General features: G+C 46.6%; 1 protein-coding gene and 1 pseudogene across 3 annotated transcripts in view; one reads left to right on the forward strand and one right to left on the reverse strand.

Annotated features, from left to right (window-relative positions):
* Window positions 1–18445, reverse strand: part of PIP4K2C (phosphatidylinositol-5-phosphate 4-kinase type 2 gamma) — a 152710-nt gene that overhangs the window by 118360 nt on the left and 15905 nt on the right. For all 3 annotated transcript variants that reach the window (XM_063952346.1, XM_063952345.1, XM_063952344.1), the window contains exon 3: window positions 2829–2925. In XM_063952346.1, the coding sequence (XP_063808416.1) occupies window positions 2829–2925 (97 nt within the window). The remainder of the gene's footprint in view (window positions 1–2828; window positions 2926–18445) is intronic.
* Window positions 2040–2159, forward strand: LOC135051459 (5S ribosomal RNA; annotated as a pseudogene).

Below are 18445 nucleotides of genomic sequence, written 5' to 3' on the forward strand. Positions count from 1 at the left end.
ACTATTGCTCGCTGGATCTGTAGCACGATTCAGCTTGCACATTCTGCGGCTGGACTGCCGCATCCTAAATCAGTAAAAGCCCATTCCACGAAGAAGGTGGGCTCTTCTTGGGCAGCTGCCCGAGGGGTCTCGGCTTTACAACTTTGCCGAGCTGCTACTTGGTCGGGTTCAAACACTTTTGCAAAATTCTACAAGTTTGATACCCTGGCCGAGGAGGACCTTGAGTTTGCTCATTCGGTGCTGCAGAGTCATCCGCACTCTCCCGCCCGTTTGGGAGCTTTGGTATAATCCCCATGGTCCTTACGGAGTACCCAGCATCCACTAGGACATCAGAGAAAATAAGAATTGACTCACCGGTAATTCTATTTCTCGTAGTCCGTAGTGGATGCTGGGAGCCCGTCCCAAGTGCGGACTCTCTGCAATACATGTATATAGTTATTGCTTAACTAAAGGGTTATTGTATGAGCCATCTGTTGAGAGAGCCTCAGTTATTGTTCATACTGTTAACTGGGTATAGTTATCACGAGTTGTACGGTGTGATTGGTGTGGCTGGTATGAGTCTTACCCTGGATTCCAAATCCTTTCCTAGTAATGTCAGCTCTTCCGGGCACAGTTTCCCTAACTGAGGTCTGGAGGAGGGGCATAGAGGGAGGAGCCAGTGCACACCAGATATAGTACCTAATCTTTCTTTTAAAAGTGCCCAGTCTCCTGCGGAGCCCGTCTATACCCCATGGTCCTTACGGAGTACCCAGCATCCACTACGGACTACGAGAAATAGAATTACCGGTGAGTAAATTCTTATTTTAATAGATATCAAGTATCCGGTGCAGGATAACAATTTCAGCTTTACTATGGAAGACATCTAGCTGCACAGTAAGGAAACTCTTCATTAACCAGAAAGAGTCTCAGTACCAGTTTTACACTGGAGCTTCTAAAAATGCAGATAAGATTTGCATCACTAAGAGGATTTTATGGATTCTATCACTAACGGAAGAAAGTCTGAAATATAAAAACTACTTAGTGAGAGACTTCAATAACGTTTAAAACTCAGCACATAAATCCTTGTTACCAAGCGCATCAGTTACACACAATAAACTAAGTACAGTAAGCCAACAAAAATCTATGAAACATCTTAAAACAGAGGCATAGTAATATGTACATTAAATGACTGGCCCAAATATTTAGATGTTTTTTGTAGTCATTCACTGGGTTATTTTTATGAAAGCTATGCAACAGAATGGTGTTGTTCATGCACAAATAAGTTGGTCAGTACAGAAAAAAGTGTTTAGAAAGTAGACTCTTTTTTGGGAGCACTCTAATTCAGAGGGTAGAAATATAATTAATTAATTAATACTGGTAAAACCATTTTTATTAGATTATACATTAAAAAATATTTTTAGGAGTATTTGCGTGAAAAATTAGAAGCTTTGCGAAAATATAAAACACATTATAATTGGTACGTGATATCCGTATCACAGTGTATCGGTTGCCGGAAATTAATGACTGTGGTTACAGAGTTCATACATCATTGCACATTAAGATTTATGTAATGTATGACCATCATTTATTCAGCAAGTATCCATTGTGGATTACAGTAGATGCTGAGAATTAAATCATAGGTCATATGAAAGTCAGGTGCCCCGTAGTATGTATATATGTAATTATATATGGGTGACACTTTCTAGGGGAGTCAATTTATTGCAGTACCAGGGTGTTCAGAGGTGGTCTCCCATCCTAGTACTAACCCGGCCTTTCACTGCTTAGCTTCCAAGGTCAGAAGAGATTGGGCATCTCCAGTGATGACCGCAAATATTGTACTCTCCCTCTAAGATCACCAATGCCCAATCTCTTCCGATCTTGGAAGCTAAGCAGTGAAAGGCCGGGTCAGTAAAAGGATGGGTGACCACCTTTGAACACCCAGGTACTGCAACAATTTTACTCCCCTATATTGCCATCCACACCCAAAACATTGGGCACTTTGGAACTCCTATAACAAAGTGGCTGCACATTTTTTGGTGATCTTAGAGGGAGAGTACAATATTTGCGGTCATACATCACTGGAGATGCCCAATCTCTTCTGACCTTGGAAGCTAAGCAGTGAAAGGCCGGGTTAGTACTAGGATGGGAGACCACCTCTGAACACCCTGGTACTGCAATAAATTGACTCCCCTAGAAAGTGTCACCCATATATAATTACATATATACATACTACGGGGCACCTGACTTTCATATGACCTATGATTTAATTCTCAGCATCTACTGTAATCCACAATGGATACTTGCTGAATAAATGATGGTCATACATTACATAAATCTTAATGTGCAATGATGTATGAACTCTGTAACCACAGTCATTAATTTCCGGCAACCGATACACTGTGATACGGATATCACGTACCAATTATAATGTGTTTTATATTTTCGCAAAGCTTCTAATTTTTCACGCAAATACTCCTAAAAATATTTTTTAATGTATAATCTAATAAAAATGGTTTTACCAGTATTAATTAATTAATTATATTTCTACCCTCTGAATTAGAGTGCTCCCAAAAAAGAGTCTACTTTCTAAACACTTTTTTCTGTACTGCCTTACATTGACTCTGTGGAGCACCACTGAAAGCAACAACCAGGTGGGGCCAAGATTGACTATCCATACCCCTTGTTGCTATATCTAGAAGCAATTCGAGATAATTCAGTTTTTCAGAGGCTACTAATTATACTACTAATCTATTTGAGGACTTGTGCGGTTCCCAAAAACTCCCCTTTTTTTCAAAACAAATAAGTTGGTCCCAAGATCAGTACACCTGTAGGTATGTCAGTATATGTACCTGATAATCTTGGTCGTCTACTCCAAACCGCTCACGGAGATTTCTGAATACTTGCGGGCAGTAGTCTTTAAACTTAAAGTGACTAGGTAAGTTCTCCCTGCAAGCAAGCAATAGATACATTTACATGTCCATAACAGATAAATATGTAATTAATAAAGAAATACTTTTTTGGGGGTGGGGGAGTGTCAATAGTTTCAATGGCAGCTAACTGAGAAATTCAATTGTTTCTCCATTCGGGTATGCAGACTCACAGGAGACATTTCAGCTTGCAGCCCTCTCCCATCCCCCCCATGCGGCGAGCTGAAAACTGCAAAGAGACCTACCCAAACAGCACTTTTCCAGTGGCGTCCAACACTTTGGATGGGTTAAAACATTTTTTACGGCTAAACCCAGACTGTCTGCGATCCAAAAACTCCCAAACAATTTAATTGCGCCCTGCAATTTCACGTCACTTTAGAGGGGAGATCGGGCTCGCAAAACAATTGAATCGCCCCCTTAGTGTAGAAAATACACCACAATGACTAAATGTATCTAGCACACCCAAAGATGACTGCCTGTACCAACAAAGGTAAGCCAATAATACTACTAAGCAACAAAAGACAAATATGAAGGTACTCAGGGTTATTGATCCAAAATGTCCATGCTTTTATATCCTCACAATAGGAAAACGGAACAAAAAGACATCAAGTGTAGTATATTTATAAACGGGATGTAGTTATGTGACCGGCACCTACATCCCGGACCCTCACTATGCGATCAACAGGGACAATTCCCCCCCCGCCGGCCATCTAAATCTCCTGACCGCCGGTCACACATACCCAACCCTTATAAAGCTATAGGACCACACTCCGTGACAAAATTACATTGCCTCATGCAAATGCCACATGCGACTCCTCCATTCAGGCCTTTGTGACTGTACTTACAAGAACCATCTGTAATGACAGGCAACATATCAAATAACTGGTTCCGCTCCTCATTCAAAGCAGCACTTTCGATACCCCCTCGCTATAGATATGTTTTTTCAAACAATTAAAAAGAGGATTTTGGTACTTACCGATAAATCCATTTCTCTGAATCCTCTAGAGGACAGTGGAGCTCTCTTTAGACAGTAGGGGTGTGAAGCTTGCAACCGGAGGTGTGGCACAATCTAAAACTAGTATTGTCTGCACAGCCGGCTCCTCCCCCTTCACATCCCTCCTCCCTCAGTTTGGAAAATTTGACTGAGAGAATAGGACATTATACTAGCGCAAATGGCGTGGAACCGAACCGTACAACCTATCAAACAGCATCCAAGAAACTTCTTTAACTGAAAAACTAACACTGTTTGTACGAACTGTTTGAACAAGAACCAGAAACACAGCAGGCTGACAGCACCGAGGCGGGCGTCCAGTGTCCCCTAGAGGATTCAGAGAAATGGATTTATCGGTAAGTAAGAAAATCCTCTTTTCTCTTTCATCCACTAGGGGACACTGGAGCTCTCTTTAGACAGTAGGGGACGTCCCAAAGTTAACCCCCAGGGAGGGAGTGCTGTCGGAGGCCTGCAAAACGAAAACACCCAAACTTAGAATCTTCGGGCGCAAACGTATCAAACTTGTAAAATTTCGCGAATGTGTGGGCTCAGGACCACGTCGCCGCTCTGCAAAGTTGAGTAGTGGAAGCACCTCTGGCAGCCGCCCATGAGGCACCCACTGACCGGGTGGTATGAGCACCCGTCTGGACCGGAATCTGTTTTCCACAGGAAATATAAGCTTGCCGAATGGCAAGTCTAATCCATCGAGACAGAGACTGCTTAGAAGCCCGGCCAACCCTTCTTTGGCCCATCATAAAGAACAAATAAATGGTCCTACTTCCTGAAGGACGACATAACTTGTACGTACACCCGTAAAGCTCGGACAACATCCAACGCCACATCCCCATCTGCGGTACCCCGGAAAGATGGGACCACAATTGGTTGGTTTACATGAAAACCGGAAACAACCTTGGGAAGAAAGTCCGCTCTTGTACGGAGTTCCGCCCTATCCTCATGAAATATCAAAAAGGGGCTCTTACATAATAAGGCTCCCAACTCAGAAACCCGCTTAGCCAAAGCCAAGGCTAGCAATAACGTTACCTTCCAGGAGAGATATTCCAGGTCTGTTCTCGCTAACGGCTCACAGAGTGGCGATCTCAAAAAGTCCAGCACCAAATTTAAATCCCATGGCGAAGTGGGAGGACGAAAAGGGGGCTGTATCCTCAGAACCCCCTGTAAAAATGTTTGAACCTCTGGCAAGGATGCCAACCGCCGTTGAAAAAGTATGGAAAGAGCTGAAACCTGAACCTATCCGCAGACCTAACTCTAGGCCGGCCTGAAGGAAAAGTAAAAGTCTGGATAAGTGGAAATTCGTCGAATTCCACCCCCATTTCCAGACACCAATCCTTGTATTTCTTCCAAATTCTGTAATAATGCATGGCTGTGACTGGCTTCCTAGCGGCAATCATCGTAGGGATGGCCGTTCTTGGTATCCCTCTGTTCCTTAAGATACGGGTTTCAACAGCCACGCCGTTAAACGCAGCCTGTTCAGGTCCGGATGGTGAAATGGTCCCTGAGATAGCAGGTCCTCTCTCTGAGGTAACCGCCAAGGATCGTCCGCTAATAACCCTCTTAGGTCTGAGTACCAACTCCTGCGAGGCCAATCTGGAGCGATTACAATCGCCCACACCCGTTCTCGTTTCAACCGCTTCAGAACCCTGGGTATAAGTGGGAAGGGTGGAAAGATGTAAACCTTCTTGTAGCACCAAGGAAGTGTTAATGCGTCTACTCCTTCTGCTGCCGGATCTCGTCCTGGACACATATCTGGGCAACTGGTGGTTCTGTCGCAATGCCATTAGATCGACTTGAGGCAGACCCCATCCCTCACCACCATGTTGAAAATCCGTTGATGGCACCACTCTCCTGGATGCATGTCCTGGCAACGGAGATAATCTGCTTCCCAGTTCTCCACACCTGGAATGAACACTGCCGAGAGGATGATGTTTCGCCTTTCCGCCCACAACAAGATCTTTGTGGCTTCTCTTAACGCCATCCTGCTCTTTGTTCCTCCCTGACGGTTTATGTAAGCCGTCGTTGTGACATTGTCCGACTGTATCCTCACAAACTGACCCATGACCAGGTCTTCGGCTAGGAGAAGCGCATTGTAAATTGCTCTTACTTTGAGAATGTTGATGGGCAATCTGCTCTCCAGTAACGTCCATTTTCCTTGAAATTGACGGTCTTCGAAGACGGCACCCCAACCTCTGAGACTGGCGTCTGTCGTCAGGATCCTCCAATCCCAAATGCAGAATCTCTTCCCTGCTGCAAAATTTTTGTTTAATAACCACCAAATCAAAGAGACTCGTACATGCGGTTGAAGTCGGATTCTTCGATGAAGAAGCCAGTGTGAACCCGCACCCTGAGCAATGAGGTTCATCTGGAATGGTCAGGAATGAAGTCTGCCGTATTGGAGAGCTTCGAACGTCGCCATCTTTCCGAGAAGTTGCACACAGAGGTGTAAAGACACTATCGGTGTCCGTAGTACCTGATCCACCAACTTCTGTATGTCCTGGATCCTGGCATGAAAATTTTCAATTGCACCGTGTCCAAGATGAGGCCGAGGAATTGAATCCTTTGAGTTGGAATGAGGTTGGATTTCTGGAAGTTCACAATCCACCCGTGTTGAATGAGAAATTGGTGAGATGTCTGAGCATCTTTTATCAGCTTCTCCTGAGAGGAGGCCTTGATCAGAAGATCGTCTAGATAAGGTATTATCGTGACCCCTAATAGCCGCAAAGCTGCAACCATGATCTTCGTGAAGATCCTTGGCGCTGACGATAGACCGAACGGTAGGGCTCTGAATTGGTAATGATCCTTCACCAGTGCAAACCTGAGGTAAGCTTGGTAAGGAGATCAAACTGGAATATGCAGGTATGCATCCTTTATGTCCATGGACACCATGAACTCGCCCTGTTCCAAACCTGCAATGACCAACTGGATTGATTCCATCTTGAATTTGTAGATCTTTAAAAACTGGTTTAAAACTTTTAAATTGAGTATTGGTCTGACCGTCCCGTCTGGCTTTGGAACGACAAAAAGACTGGAATAGAAACCCGTTCCTCTCTGAGAGGCGGGAACTGTAGTAATGACCTCTGACCGTAGTAATTTTTGAATTGCTGTCAGTAGAGCTGTTGCCTTCTGAGGGCACAGAGGCAAACCTGTTGTAAAAAACTGAGTGCGAGGTCTCTGTTGAAAATCCAGTTTGTATCCCGGGGAGATTATGTTGTTTATCCAAAGATCTGGTGAGGTGGTGGCCCAGATATCCCGAAAACTTTCCAGACGTGCGCCCACCAAAGGGGAACCCAGGTGGGTCGGGAGACCGTCATGCCACGGTCTTGTCAACAGGTTTATCCTGTTTTCTGGTTGCTGCCTGTGCGCGACCTCTACCTCTGCCTCCACATACTTGTGTACCAAAACCTCTTCCTCGGGCTCGAAAGGACTGCGATCTAAATGAAGTAAACGCTGGTCCCGAATAACCTCTCCTACCCTGCGGCGCGGTTCTCGTATAAGGATTAGGCAGAATGGCGTATTTCCCCGCTGTAGCCTGCAAAATCCACTTGTCCAATTCTGAACCGAAAAGCATCTCACCACCAAAGGGGATGGATTCTACCGCCTTCTGGGTGTCAGAGTCTCCGTGCCAATCTCTGAGCCATAAAATCCGCCTAGCCGACATGGCCGAAGCGGAAATGCGTGATGCTATTCTGCCGAGATCCTTTGAGGCTTGGCACAAGTATGAAGCAGATTCGCGAATGTGTTCCGCCAGTTGGGTAATCTCTTCCAAACTATTTTCCTCCTAAATAGCCTATACAATACGCCCAGACCATGCGCCCATGGCCTTGTTGACCCAAGCACATACGATAGCAGGTCTCTGTGCTGCACCTGCTGCTACGAAAATTGACTTTAAAGCTGTGTCAACCTTACGATTCGAAGCATCCTTTAAAGTCGTTACATTAGGTATTGGTAAAATTGCCTTCTTGGACAATCTTCCTAGGGAAGCATCCACTACTGGTGGATTCTCCCCCTTATCCATGACAGCCTTGGGAAGGGGGTAAGTCATCTGAAACCTCTTCAGAAATTGAAAGCGTCTGTCTGGCTGTTTCCAAGCCTCCTCCATCTGAGATTGGAGGGATTTAGGAATGGGAAACACGGCTGAACGCGGCCTTTGAGATTAGAATAAATCGAATTCTTCTGGCTCCTTTACGTCGTCTGCCTTAAAGTTTAGGATCTCCTTCACCGCTTCAATTAAGGACTCAATACCCGAGATTGCCGTGTCCTCTTCTGGAAAATCGGCGTCTAGGGTAGATTCAATTAACTCTCCTTCCTCCGTATCAAGGAGAAGACCCTCTTCCTCCTCTGTATCCGGTATAACAGGAAGAGGTCTTTTAACTGCCTTGCGCGCATTCGTTTCTACATGCCCATTCCGCTTGCTGCTTGCGTGATTCTGCCATCTCCTTGGAGATTCTATGTGCAAGGTTGTCTTCCCATGACAGAGTCGGAGTACTGCGCTCACGTGGGGCGTCCTTGTCCACGCAGGAGTCGCACACCCCAGAGCGGCCAACCCGCGTGATCTTCTTGTTACATTTCGTACAAACATAACAGGTCTTAGAAGTCTTGGTTGGTGCTTTAGACATGTTATATATATGTATATATAAACCACGTACAAGGGAATTATGCAGCTTTTTCACCCTTTAAACAAGGAAGCGAAAAACTGAGAGATGACGGAAATGAAGGTATCGGATCCGGCTGGGATTACATGTCCCTTATATATGTACACAAAGGGAGCATGTCAATTAAAATGTAGAATGTAAAAAAAAAAATAATAATAATAATAATAATAATACTACTACACAAGCCGACTAGTAACCTCCACACCCCAACTGCAAATCAGCCGCGATGGTAGAGTTGGTATCCGCCTTCTTCCGTATATTTTCACCAGGGTCTTTGAAATAGAATGCCCTTGAAAATATAAGTAGTATTATACATATCAGTACTTTGCAGGAGATCCTCACCTATCTAAAATATATACTATACCAGCAGAGGGCGCTGTCAGCCCTTTTTTCTGTGATATGGCTTATAACATAAAAAATGGACAGCAGGGGGAGCTATTATTGTGATAAAGAAACCCCTGTCTTCATATGGGAGAGAGAGGGGGGAGTGGATCCTACCCCTCAAGTAGGCGCCTAAATCGGAACAATGGCCGCCACTGAACATTTTATCATGAAGGGGGGGGGGGTTCACTGTACCACCATCTCCCCAGTATTCTCATCTAACTGCGTGTCCAAGAGCCGCTTCTGACCCCCGCCAGCGCGCGCTGTGGGACACCCGTCACATCCAGTCCCACAGCGGCATAGCCAGTGAACTCTCACCCCCAAAGCCGCCGCCGAGGAGAAGTCTGATACTGCGCTCTGGCCAGCGCGCACGCTGCGGGACCGCTCTCATCCAGTCCTACAGCGGTGCCCGCCGGAGAGGAGAAAGGCTGCCCTGCGCACTGCATCCCGCGCGACCGAGGTTTCTCCTTAGCCGCGCGTATATAAGCGACCCAGCTCCGCCCAGCGCGCGCTACGGGACCCCACTCACCCGGTCCCCTCTCGCGGCGCAGCTCCTGCTTGTGATAAGTTAAGCTTCCTAACTAAGAACTAAATAGCAGTTATTAAGGGAATCCTATGACTCTACTAGGGCCCCGTATAAAAACCAGTACTCACTGATATTTGTGCAGAGGATCTCCTCAAAAGGGATCTTTGTCTCCCCCTATGTAAGTAGCTTTGTCCCCCTTCTTTAGGTTGACGCAGCCATCTGTAAAAAAAAGTTTTAGTCAGGAGCCAAGATGCTCCACGTGCTGTCCCTCCAGCACCATTTTCCAAACTGAGGGAGGAGGGATGTGAAGGGGGAGGAACCGGCTGTGCAGACAATAATAAGAATTTACTCACCGGTAATTCTATTTCTCGTAGTCCGTAGTGGATGCTGGGTACTCCGTAAGGACCATGGGGTATAGACAGGCTCCGCAGGAGACTGGGCACTCTTAAAAGAAAGATTAGGTACTATATCTGGTGTGCACTGGCTCCTCCCTCTATGCCCCTCCTCCAGACCTCAGTTAGGGAAACTGTGCCCGGAAGAGCTGACATTACTAGGAAAGGATTTGGAATCCAGGGTAAGACTCATACCAGCCACACCGTACAACTCGTGATAACTATACCCAGTTAACAGTATGAACAATAACTGAGCCTCTCTCAACAGATGGCTCATACAATAACCCTTTAGTTAAGCAATAACTATATACATGTATTGCAGAGAGTCCGCACTTGGGACGGGCTCCCAGCATCCACTACGGACTACGAGAAATAGAATTACCGGTGAGTAAATTCTTATTTTCTCTGACGTCCTAGTGGATGCTGGGTACTCCGTAAAGACCATGGGGATTATACCAAAGCTCCCAAACGGGCGGGAGAGTGCGGATGACTCTGCAGCACCGAATGAGCAAACTCAAGGTCCTCCTCAGCCAGGGTATCAAACTTGTAGAATTTTGCAAAAGTGTTTGAACCCGACCAAGTAGCAGCTCAGCAAAGTTGTAAAGCCGAGACCCCTCGGGCAGCCGCCCAAGAAGAGCCCACCTTCCTCGTGGAATGGGCTTTTACTAATTTAGGATGCGGCAGTCCAGCCGCAGAATGTGCAAGCTGAATCGTGCTACAGATCCAGCGAGCAATAGTCTGCTTTGAAGCAGGAGCACCCAGCTTGTTGGGTGCATGCAGGATAAATAGCGAGTCAGTTTTTTTGACTCTAGCCGTCCTGGAAACAAAGTTTCAGGGCCCGGACTACGTCCAGCAACTTGGAATCCTCCAAGTCCCTAGTAGCCGCAGGCACCACAATAGGTTGGTTCAAATGAAACGATGATACCACCTTAGGGAGAAATTGGGGACGAGTCCTCCATTCTGCCCTTTCCATATGGAAGATCAGATATGGGCTTTTACATGACAAAGCCGCCAATTCTGACACACGCCTAGTCCAAGCTAAGGCCAAAAGCATGACCACTTTCCATGTGAGATATTTTAGCTCCACGGTCTTAAGTGGCTCAAACCAGTGGGATTTTAGGAATCCAACACACGCTAATATCTCAAGGTGCCACTCGAGGCACAAAAGGGGCTGAATATGCAGCACCCCTGTAACAACGTCCGAACTTCAGGCAGTGAAGCCAGTTCTTTTTGAGAAAAAGGGATGGGCCGAAATCTTGGCCTTTATGGATCCTAATTTTAGGCCCATAGTCACTCCTGACTGTAGGAAGTGCAGGAATCGACCTCCCTGGAATTCCTCTGTAGGGCCTTCCCGGCCACACACCAAGCAACCTATTTTCGCCATATACAGTGAAAAAGTCTTGCTGTCACGTCTTTCCTAGCCTTTATCAGCGTAGGAATAACTGCATCCGGAATGCCCTTTTCCGCTAGGATCCGGCGTTCAACCGCCATGCCGTCCAACGCAGCCGCGGTAAGTATTGGATCAGACAGGGTCCCTGTTGCAACATGTCCTGACTGAGAGGCAGAGGCCATGGGTCCTCTGAGAGCATTTCTTGCAGTTCCGGGTACCGAGTCCTTCTTAGCCAATCCGGAGCAAAGAATATTGTTCACACTCCTCCGTTTATTACAATTCTCAGCCCTTGGGTCTGAGAGGAAGAGGAGGGAATATATAGACCGACTGGAACACCCACGGTGTTACTAGTGCGACCACAGCTATCGCTTGAGAGTCCCTTGACCCAGCGTAAAACCTTTTTTATCTTTTTATTGAGGTGGGACGCCATGTAGTCCACCTGAGGCAGTTTCCATCAATTTGCTAAACTGCATGAAGACTTCCTGATGAAGTCACCACTTTCCCGGGTGGAGGTCGTGTCCACTTCCGGAATGAACACTGCTGACAGTGCGCTTACTTGATTCTCCGCCCAGCGAAGAATTCTGGTGGCTTCTACCCTCGCCACCCTGCTCCTTGTGCCGCCCTGGCGGTTTACATGAGCCCCTGCGGTCTAACTGGATCAGAACCGGTTGGTCGCGAAGCAGGAACTCCGCTTGACTTAGGGCGTTGTATATGGCCCTTAGTTCCAGGATATTGATGTGAAGGCAAGTCTGTTGGCTTGACCACAAACCTTGGAATTTTCTTCCCTGTGTAACTGCCCCCCACCCTCGGAGGCTTGCATCCGTGGTCACCAGGACCCAGTCCTGAATGCCGAATCTGCGGCCCTCGAGAAGGTGAGCACTCCGCAGCCACCACGGGAGAGACACCCTGGCCCTGGGGGATAGGGTGATTAACCGATGCATCTGAAGATGTGATCCGGACCACTTGTCCAGTAAGTTCCATTGTCCTTGCATGGAACCAGCCGAAGGGGATGGCCTCGTATGATGCCATCATCCTTCCCAGGACTCGAGTGCAGTGATGCACTGACACCTGTTTTGGTTTTCAATGGATTCCTGACCAGTGTCATGAGCTCCTGAGCTCTCTCTATCGGGAGATAAACCCTCTTCTGGTCTGTGTCTAGGATCATGCCTAGGCGAGGCAGATGAGCTGTAGGAACCAACTGCGACTTCGGAATATATAGAATCCAGTCGTGTTGCCGTTTCACTTCCAGAGAAGGTGATACGCTGTCCAGCAACTGCTCTCTTGATCTCGCTTTTATGAGGAGATCATCCAAGTATGTGATAATAGTGACACCTTGCTACCGCAGGTGCACCATCATATCCGCCATTACCTTGGTGAAATTGGTAATGACAATCCCGTACCGCAATTCTGAGGTACGCCTGATGAGGTGGATAAATGGGGACACGAAGGTATGCATCCCTTATGTCCCGATTCATTTCAGGCTTGCAATGACCGCTCTTAGCGTTTCCATCTTGAACCTGAACCTTTTCAGGTATATGTTCAGGGATTTTAATACAATATGGGTCTGACCAAACCGTCTGGTTTCGGGATTATAACATGGTCGAATAATAACACCCTCTTGTTGAAGGAGGGGACCCTTGACCACCACCTGTTGAAGATACAATTTACGAATTGCAGTTAACACTGGCTTCCTCTCTTGGGGGGAAGCCCGCTGGGTCCTCGGTGAGGGGGCATCTTCTCACAGTCCAGCCTGTATCCCTGCAATACAATTTCTATTGCCCAGGGATCTAACAGGGAGTGAACCCACTTGTGGCTGAACTTACGAAGGCGTGTCCCCACCGGGCCTAGCTCCGCCTGTGGAGCCCCAGCGACATGCGGTGGATTTTTGTAGAGGCCGGGGAGGACTTCTGGTTCCTGGGGACTAGCTGTGTTGTACAGCTTCTTTCCTCTGCCCCCGGCTCTGACAAGAAAGGACGCACCTCAGACTTTCTTGTTTCTTTATTCGAAAAGCTGCATTTAATAATGTCATGCTTTCCTAGGCTGTGCAGGAATATAAGGCAAAATATCAGAATTACCAGCTATAGCTGTGGAGACCAGGCCCGAGAACCTTTCTCCACACAATCCTCAGCCTTCCATATGCCTCTTAAGTCGGCATCATCTGTCCAATGTATATTCTACAGGACACGTCAAGCAGAAATCGACATAGCTTTCGTCTCTAGGACCCAGTATACTCATGTCCCTTTGGGCATGCTTTATAATTATATATCTATCACTTAAGACAGCATCTTAAAATATTTATATGCATACTAGGGTCTCAATCTCTGCTGATAAGGTACCTGTCCACGCTGCCACAGCGCTATAAACCCATGTCGACACAATCGCAGGTCTGGGTAGTATACTAGAATGTGCACACTATCTGCAGGATCCCTGAGAATAGCTAGTGCAAACAGGACACCCAAGGGGAAGATTCTCAACACATCCTGGCCCTAGTGGGGAAAGGATACAGCCTGAGAATTCTCTTGTGGGAAGCTGCCGTCTCTTGTCTGGAGATTCCCGCTCTTTTTCCTCATGAGAGGAGGGAAATTTACTTCAGCATTCTTCCCCTTAACATGTGTACTCTCGTGTCAGGGACAGATGAGTCATCAGTGATATGCAAATCATCTTTTATTCCAATAATCATATATTGAATATCTTTTAGCCCTCTTGGCTGTAACTTTGCATTATCGTAGTCGACATTGGAGTTAAACTCCGTGTCGATACTTTGTTATTTTGGATAGTGAACATAGAGAGACTCTGAAGGACTCTGTGACATAGGGACAGACCAGGGTAGATTTCCTTTCTGTTCCCTAACCTTTTGTGCAATAATTTTACCTCAGCACTTACACATATCCAAACAGGTGTCGGCGTTGTCGACGGAGACACCCTCCCACACACATATCCGCTCTATCACCTCCTTAGAGGAGCCTTTTACCTCAGACATGTCGACACACGCGTACCGACACACCACACACACAGGGGATGCTCTATTTGAAGAAAGTTCCCCCACCAGGCCCTTTGGAGAGACAGAGAGAGAGTATGCCAGCACACACCACAGCGCTATATAAAACAGGGATGTACACTATACTGAGTGATTTTTCCCCTATAGCAGCTTATATACACAGTTTTGCGCCTAAATTTATGTGCCCCCCCCTCTCTTTTTTACCCTTTGTGTACCAGGATACTGCAGGGGAGAGCCTGGGGAGCTTCCTTCTAGCTGAGCTGTGAAGAGAAAATGGCGCCGGTGTGCTGAGGAAGAAGGCCCGGCCCCCTCAGCGGCGGGCTTCTGTCCTTTTATGTCCTTTAATGGCGGGGGTTAATGCACATATACAGTTTATCAGACTGTATTATGTGCTTTTCGCCAAGTAAGGTAATCTAATTGCTGCCCAGGGCGCCCCCCCCCCCCCAGCGCCCTGCACCCATCAGTGACCGGAGTGTGTGGTGTGCTAAGGGAGCAATGGCGCACAGCTGCAGTGCTGTGCGCTACCTTAATGAAGACCGGAGTCTTCAGCCGCCGATTTTCAACTTCTCTTCGTTCTTCTGGCTCTGCAAGGGGGACGGCGGCGCGGCTCCGGGACCGGACGACCGATGACTGGGCCTGTGTTCGATCCCTCTGGAGCTAATGGTGTCCAGTAGCCTTAGAAGCCCAAGCTAGCTGCAAGCAGTCCCACGTAGCAGTGAGTCTGTTGCCAGCAGATATCACTGAAAATAAAAAACCTAACAAATACTTTCTTTTCTAGGAAGCTCAGGAGAGCCCCTAGGGTGCATCCAGCTCTGGTTATCACGAGTTGTACGGTGTGATTGGTGTGGCTGGTATGAGTCTTACCCTGGATTCCAAATCCTTTCCTAGTAATGTCAGCTCTTCCGGGCACAGTTTCCCTAACTGAGGTCTGGAGGAGGGGCATAGAGGGAGGAGACAGTGCACACCAGATATAGTACCTAATCTTTCTTTTAAGAGTGCCCAGTCTCCTGCGGAGCCCGTCTATACCCCATGGTCTTTACGGAGTACCCAGCATCCACTAGGACGTCAGAGAAACTAGTTTTAGATTGTGCCACACCTCCAGTTGCAAGCTTCACAACCCTACTGTCTAAAGAGAGCTCCAGTGTCCCCTAGTGGACGAAAGAGAAAACTTTTCAATAAGCATATGAAACAACAGTATCACTCACAAGAGGTGCCAAGCATTCATACCAAAAAGAAGGGAAGCATTCAGACCAGACTGAGCTGGAGTCCGGGGATAGCAGATTTTTTATTTATTTTGTGTTGTCTGGAAACCTTGACATGATAGCAGTAGCGCCACTAACACCTGACTGACAATGATCTGACCATCAGTTGTGACTCGACATTTCCCTAAGGAACAGGGCTGGTTCAAGGAACGTTCCTTAGGAGCGATTGCGCTGGGGGCGCCAGACTCTTAAAGGCGGCCCTCAGCCGTCTGCCATTTGAAAATCAGGCACTGGTTCATCAGCCAATCAGAGCTTGCAGATGGGCAGCAGATGTTCCTGATTGGCTGTAGGACCACAAAGCTTTGATTAGCTCACGAACTGGCACCCAATTTGACAACACGCCACTGGAGACTGGACCCTCGGACACAGCACAGCGGGAGCAGCAGAGCCTGCTGGCGATGAGCGGCACTCTGCTGGGTGCATGATGTGTATCAAACTATACTGGGGACATTATGTGTAAGGCTGCTAATTGTGTGCGTGTGTGTAGAGGGGGTGTGAAAATATATCTATTTACAGTTTGATATTATAATGAAAAGTTGTGAGGCCCCGCCCACTTTCCCAGGAGCAGGGCGCTTCAGAATTTCTCACTCAGGGTGTTAGCAGGCCTGGAGCTGGCCATGCTAAGGAACATGTATACTAGTGTTCCATCTAGGCTGTTTCAGCAGGGTGCTGCACCCTGCCCATTTTTGAAATGTGAAAAAGCACCCTGCCCTTTTTCAGTGCACCCTGCAGGACGATAAATCACCCCCTTGTATACAGAATGCAACAGTCAGGGTGCATGTTCCAATGTTATTGTCTACTCCCTGCCCATCTCTGAAATGGGAACACAATTTCTATCCTTAGCGAACTGGATGGCAGAGGAGGCACTGTAAATGACGTCACTACTGTGGCTGCCTGCATAACACAGCACTCTGATAAAGTGGGAAAGAACAGGGAAAGCAGTGAGCATGTACTGCTTACAGTATTTCCCTAGTAGAACAGACTTTTTTTTTAAACTATATATTTTAACCCTCTGCTTAACTTTTCTGTTTTATAACACATACGGATTATAACCACTTCAGCACTAAAGGAGACACTTACAATTATCTACTTATGTATATGCTACAGTCAATCTTTCAAGAAGACTGGACATATACAGTATGTTTCTCAGTACAGATGTTGGGTGTTACATGGGTGTCCTATAGGGGTATATGATATACTAAGGGGAAAATGTATGTCCAAAAACTATAAACTTATGCACTATGCTTTGTGCACAAAGCATCACATCAAAAATGTGCCCTTCAAAATAAAAATGTGCCCTCCTCAATGATCAGCACCCTGCCATTAAAAAAAAATCCTACAGTGAACACTATATACCCAGTGCTTGTTGCCATCAGTACAGATTGCTTCAGACCCCACCAGTCCATAGTCAGAGGGACAAATGGTATGATAAAGCTAATTATTTATCTTATAACATTCACTATATATTGGTAAGAGACTCAGTACGCAATGGGCGTACGGGGTACCGTAATGGTACGCACTTAGCGTAGCAGACGCTAGGCCGTGGTCGAGACGCACGAGCGGCACGTTCGCTCACGGCTTACGCTGGGTATCGAGCACGCTATAGGTGGCCCGAGCACCGTAATGCTACGCTACTAGCGTAGCGGACGCTGTGTTCACGAGAGGAACACGAGCGGCGCAGACGCTCACAGGATGACACACAGTAAACCTTGTATGCAACACAATGAAAGGCTAAGCCTATACTGTAAACCTTGGTCTTGTAATGTTAACACAATGTAACGCTGATTAACCTCTATTACATGAAAGCTGATTGAGCGATTGAGACGCTCAGAAACCCTCTATACTAGCTAGAGAAACACAGACACCTTGCTGAGGTTCCAACACCTTTACTAACGAGATTTAGCTATGTAAAAAGGGGAAAACAGTTAACAGCTTATACACTACAGCACTAACATAAAACACCTAAACAGAATAACCGAAAATATACAATATACAACAGCGTCTTAATCCTAAACAATAACAGTGAGAGAGAGAGAGAGAGAGAGAGAGAGAGAGAGAGAGTGTGAGTATGGCAAATACAAACAAAGAATAAGTTGGTTACAGAGAAAAACTTACACACTGGGGAATGATCGCTGCGCAGTCCTGGAACCAGCTCTCTAGTTAGTCAATGATGAAAACTTTTGTGGAGAGAAGACTGAGCTGGCCCAAGCTGGCTGTTCTTATATACACTACATACAGTACACTACAAAGGGCCCTACAATCTCATTGTTCATTGGACACAGGAATCTGTCTTCACATTATAACAAAAGGTCATAGGTTGATTCGAACAGGTGGGCTGTAACTATTTCAAACTGCTCAGGTGGGAGGGAATCTCAGGTTTACCGCCGCATGGATAATGAACTGCAAATACAGTAAATGTCCATAAACTTCTTATAAACATAACTATACGCAGGAGCGATTAATCTCTTTCAAACCAACACCGGAATGTTACTAATAATATACTCTTCCGTTGCATACTAAACACCACTGCTCAAAACCTGTCTGACCCTTCGTATCATGTAAAGAGGGATCTCTCTGTCCATGAACCAGTTACACTAAACAAACTCACTGATATTAAGGGGACCATAACCTATAAAATACACTATTTAGATTAACTATGTAACGATCGAGTCGCCCGCCAGACGCACACAAACTCTACCGTAAATGCGCATACCACGCGCCTGAGCGCACGACCGTGGAAGCGCCGTCACGCAACTGCAAATATGCGCACGCACGGGAGAGAATGTGCACGTGCAGCGGGCAAGCGCATGGGGTTAGTACAAGGCATCATAGGTCGCTATATTTTTCGACTTTGACAGGTATAACAAAGAAAAAAAAATTGGAATGGGGGGGAAGAGACATGGGGGTAGTCCAACACTACTGGGTGGAGGGT

This window comes from Pseudophryne corroboree, chromosome 2 (assembly GCF_028390025.1).
Source record: "Pseudophryne corroboree isolate aPseCor3 chromosome 2, aPseCor3.hap2, whole genome shotgun sequence".
Taxonomy (NCBI): Eukaryota; Metazoa; Chordata; class Amphibia; order Anura; family Myobatrachidae; genus Pseudophryne; species Pseudophryne corroboree.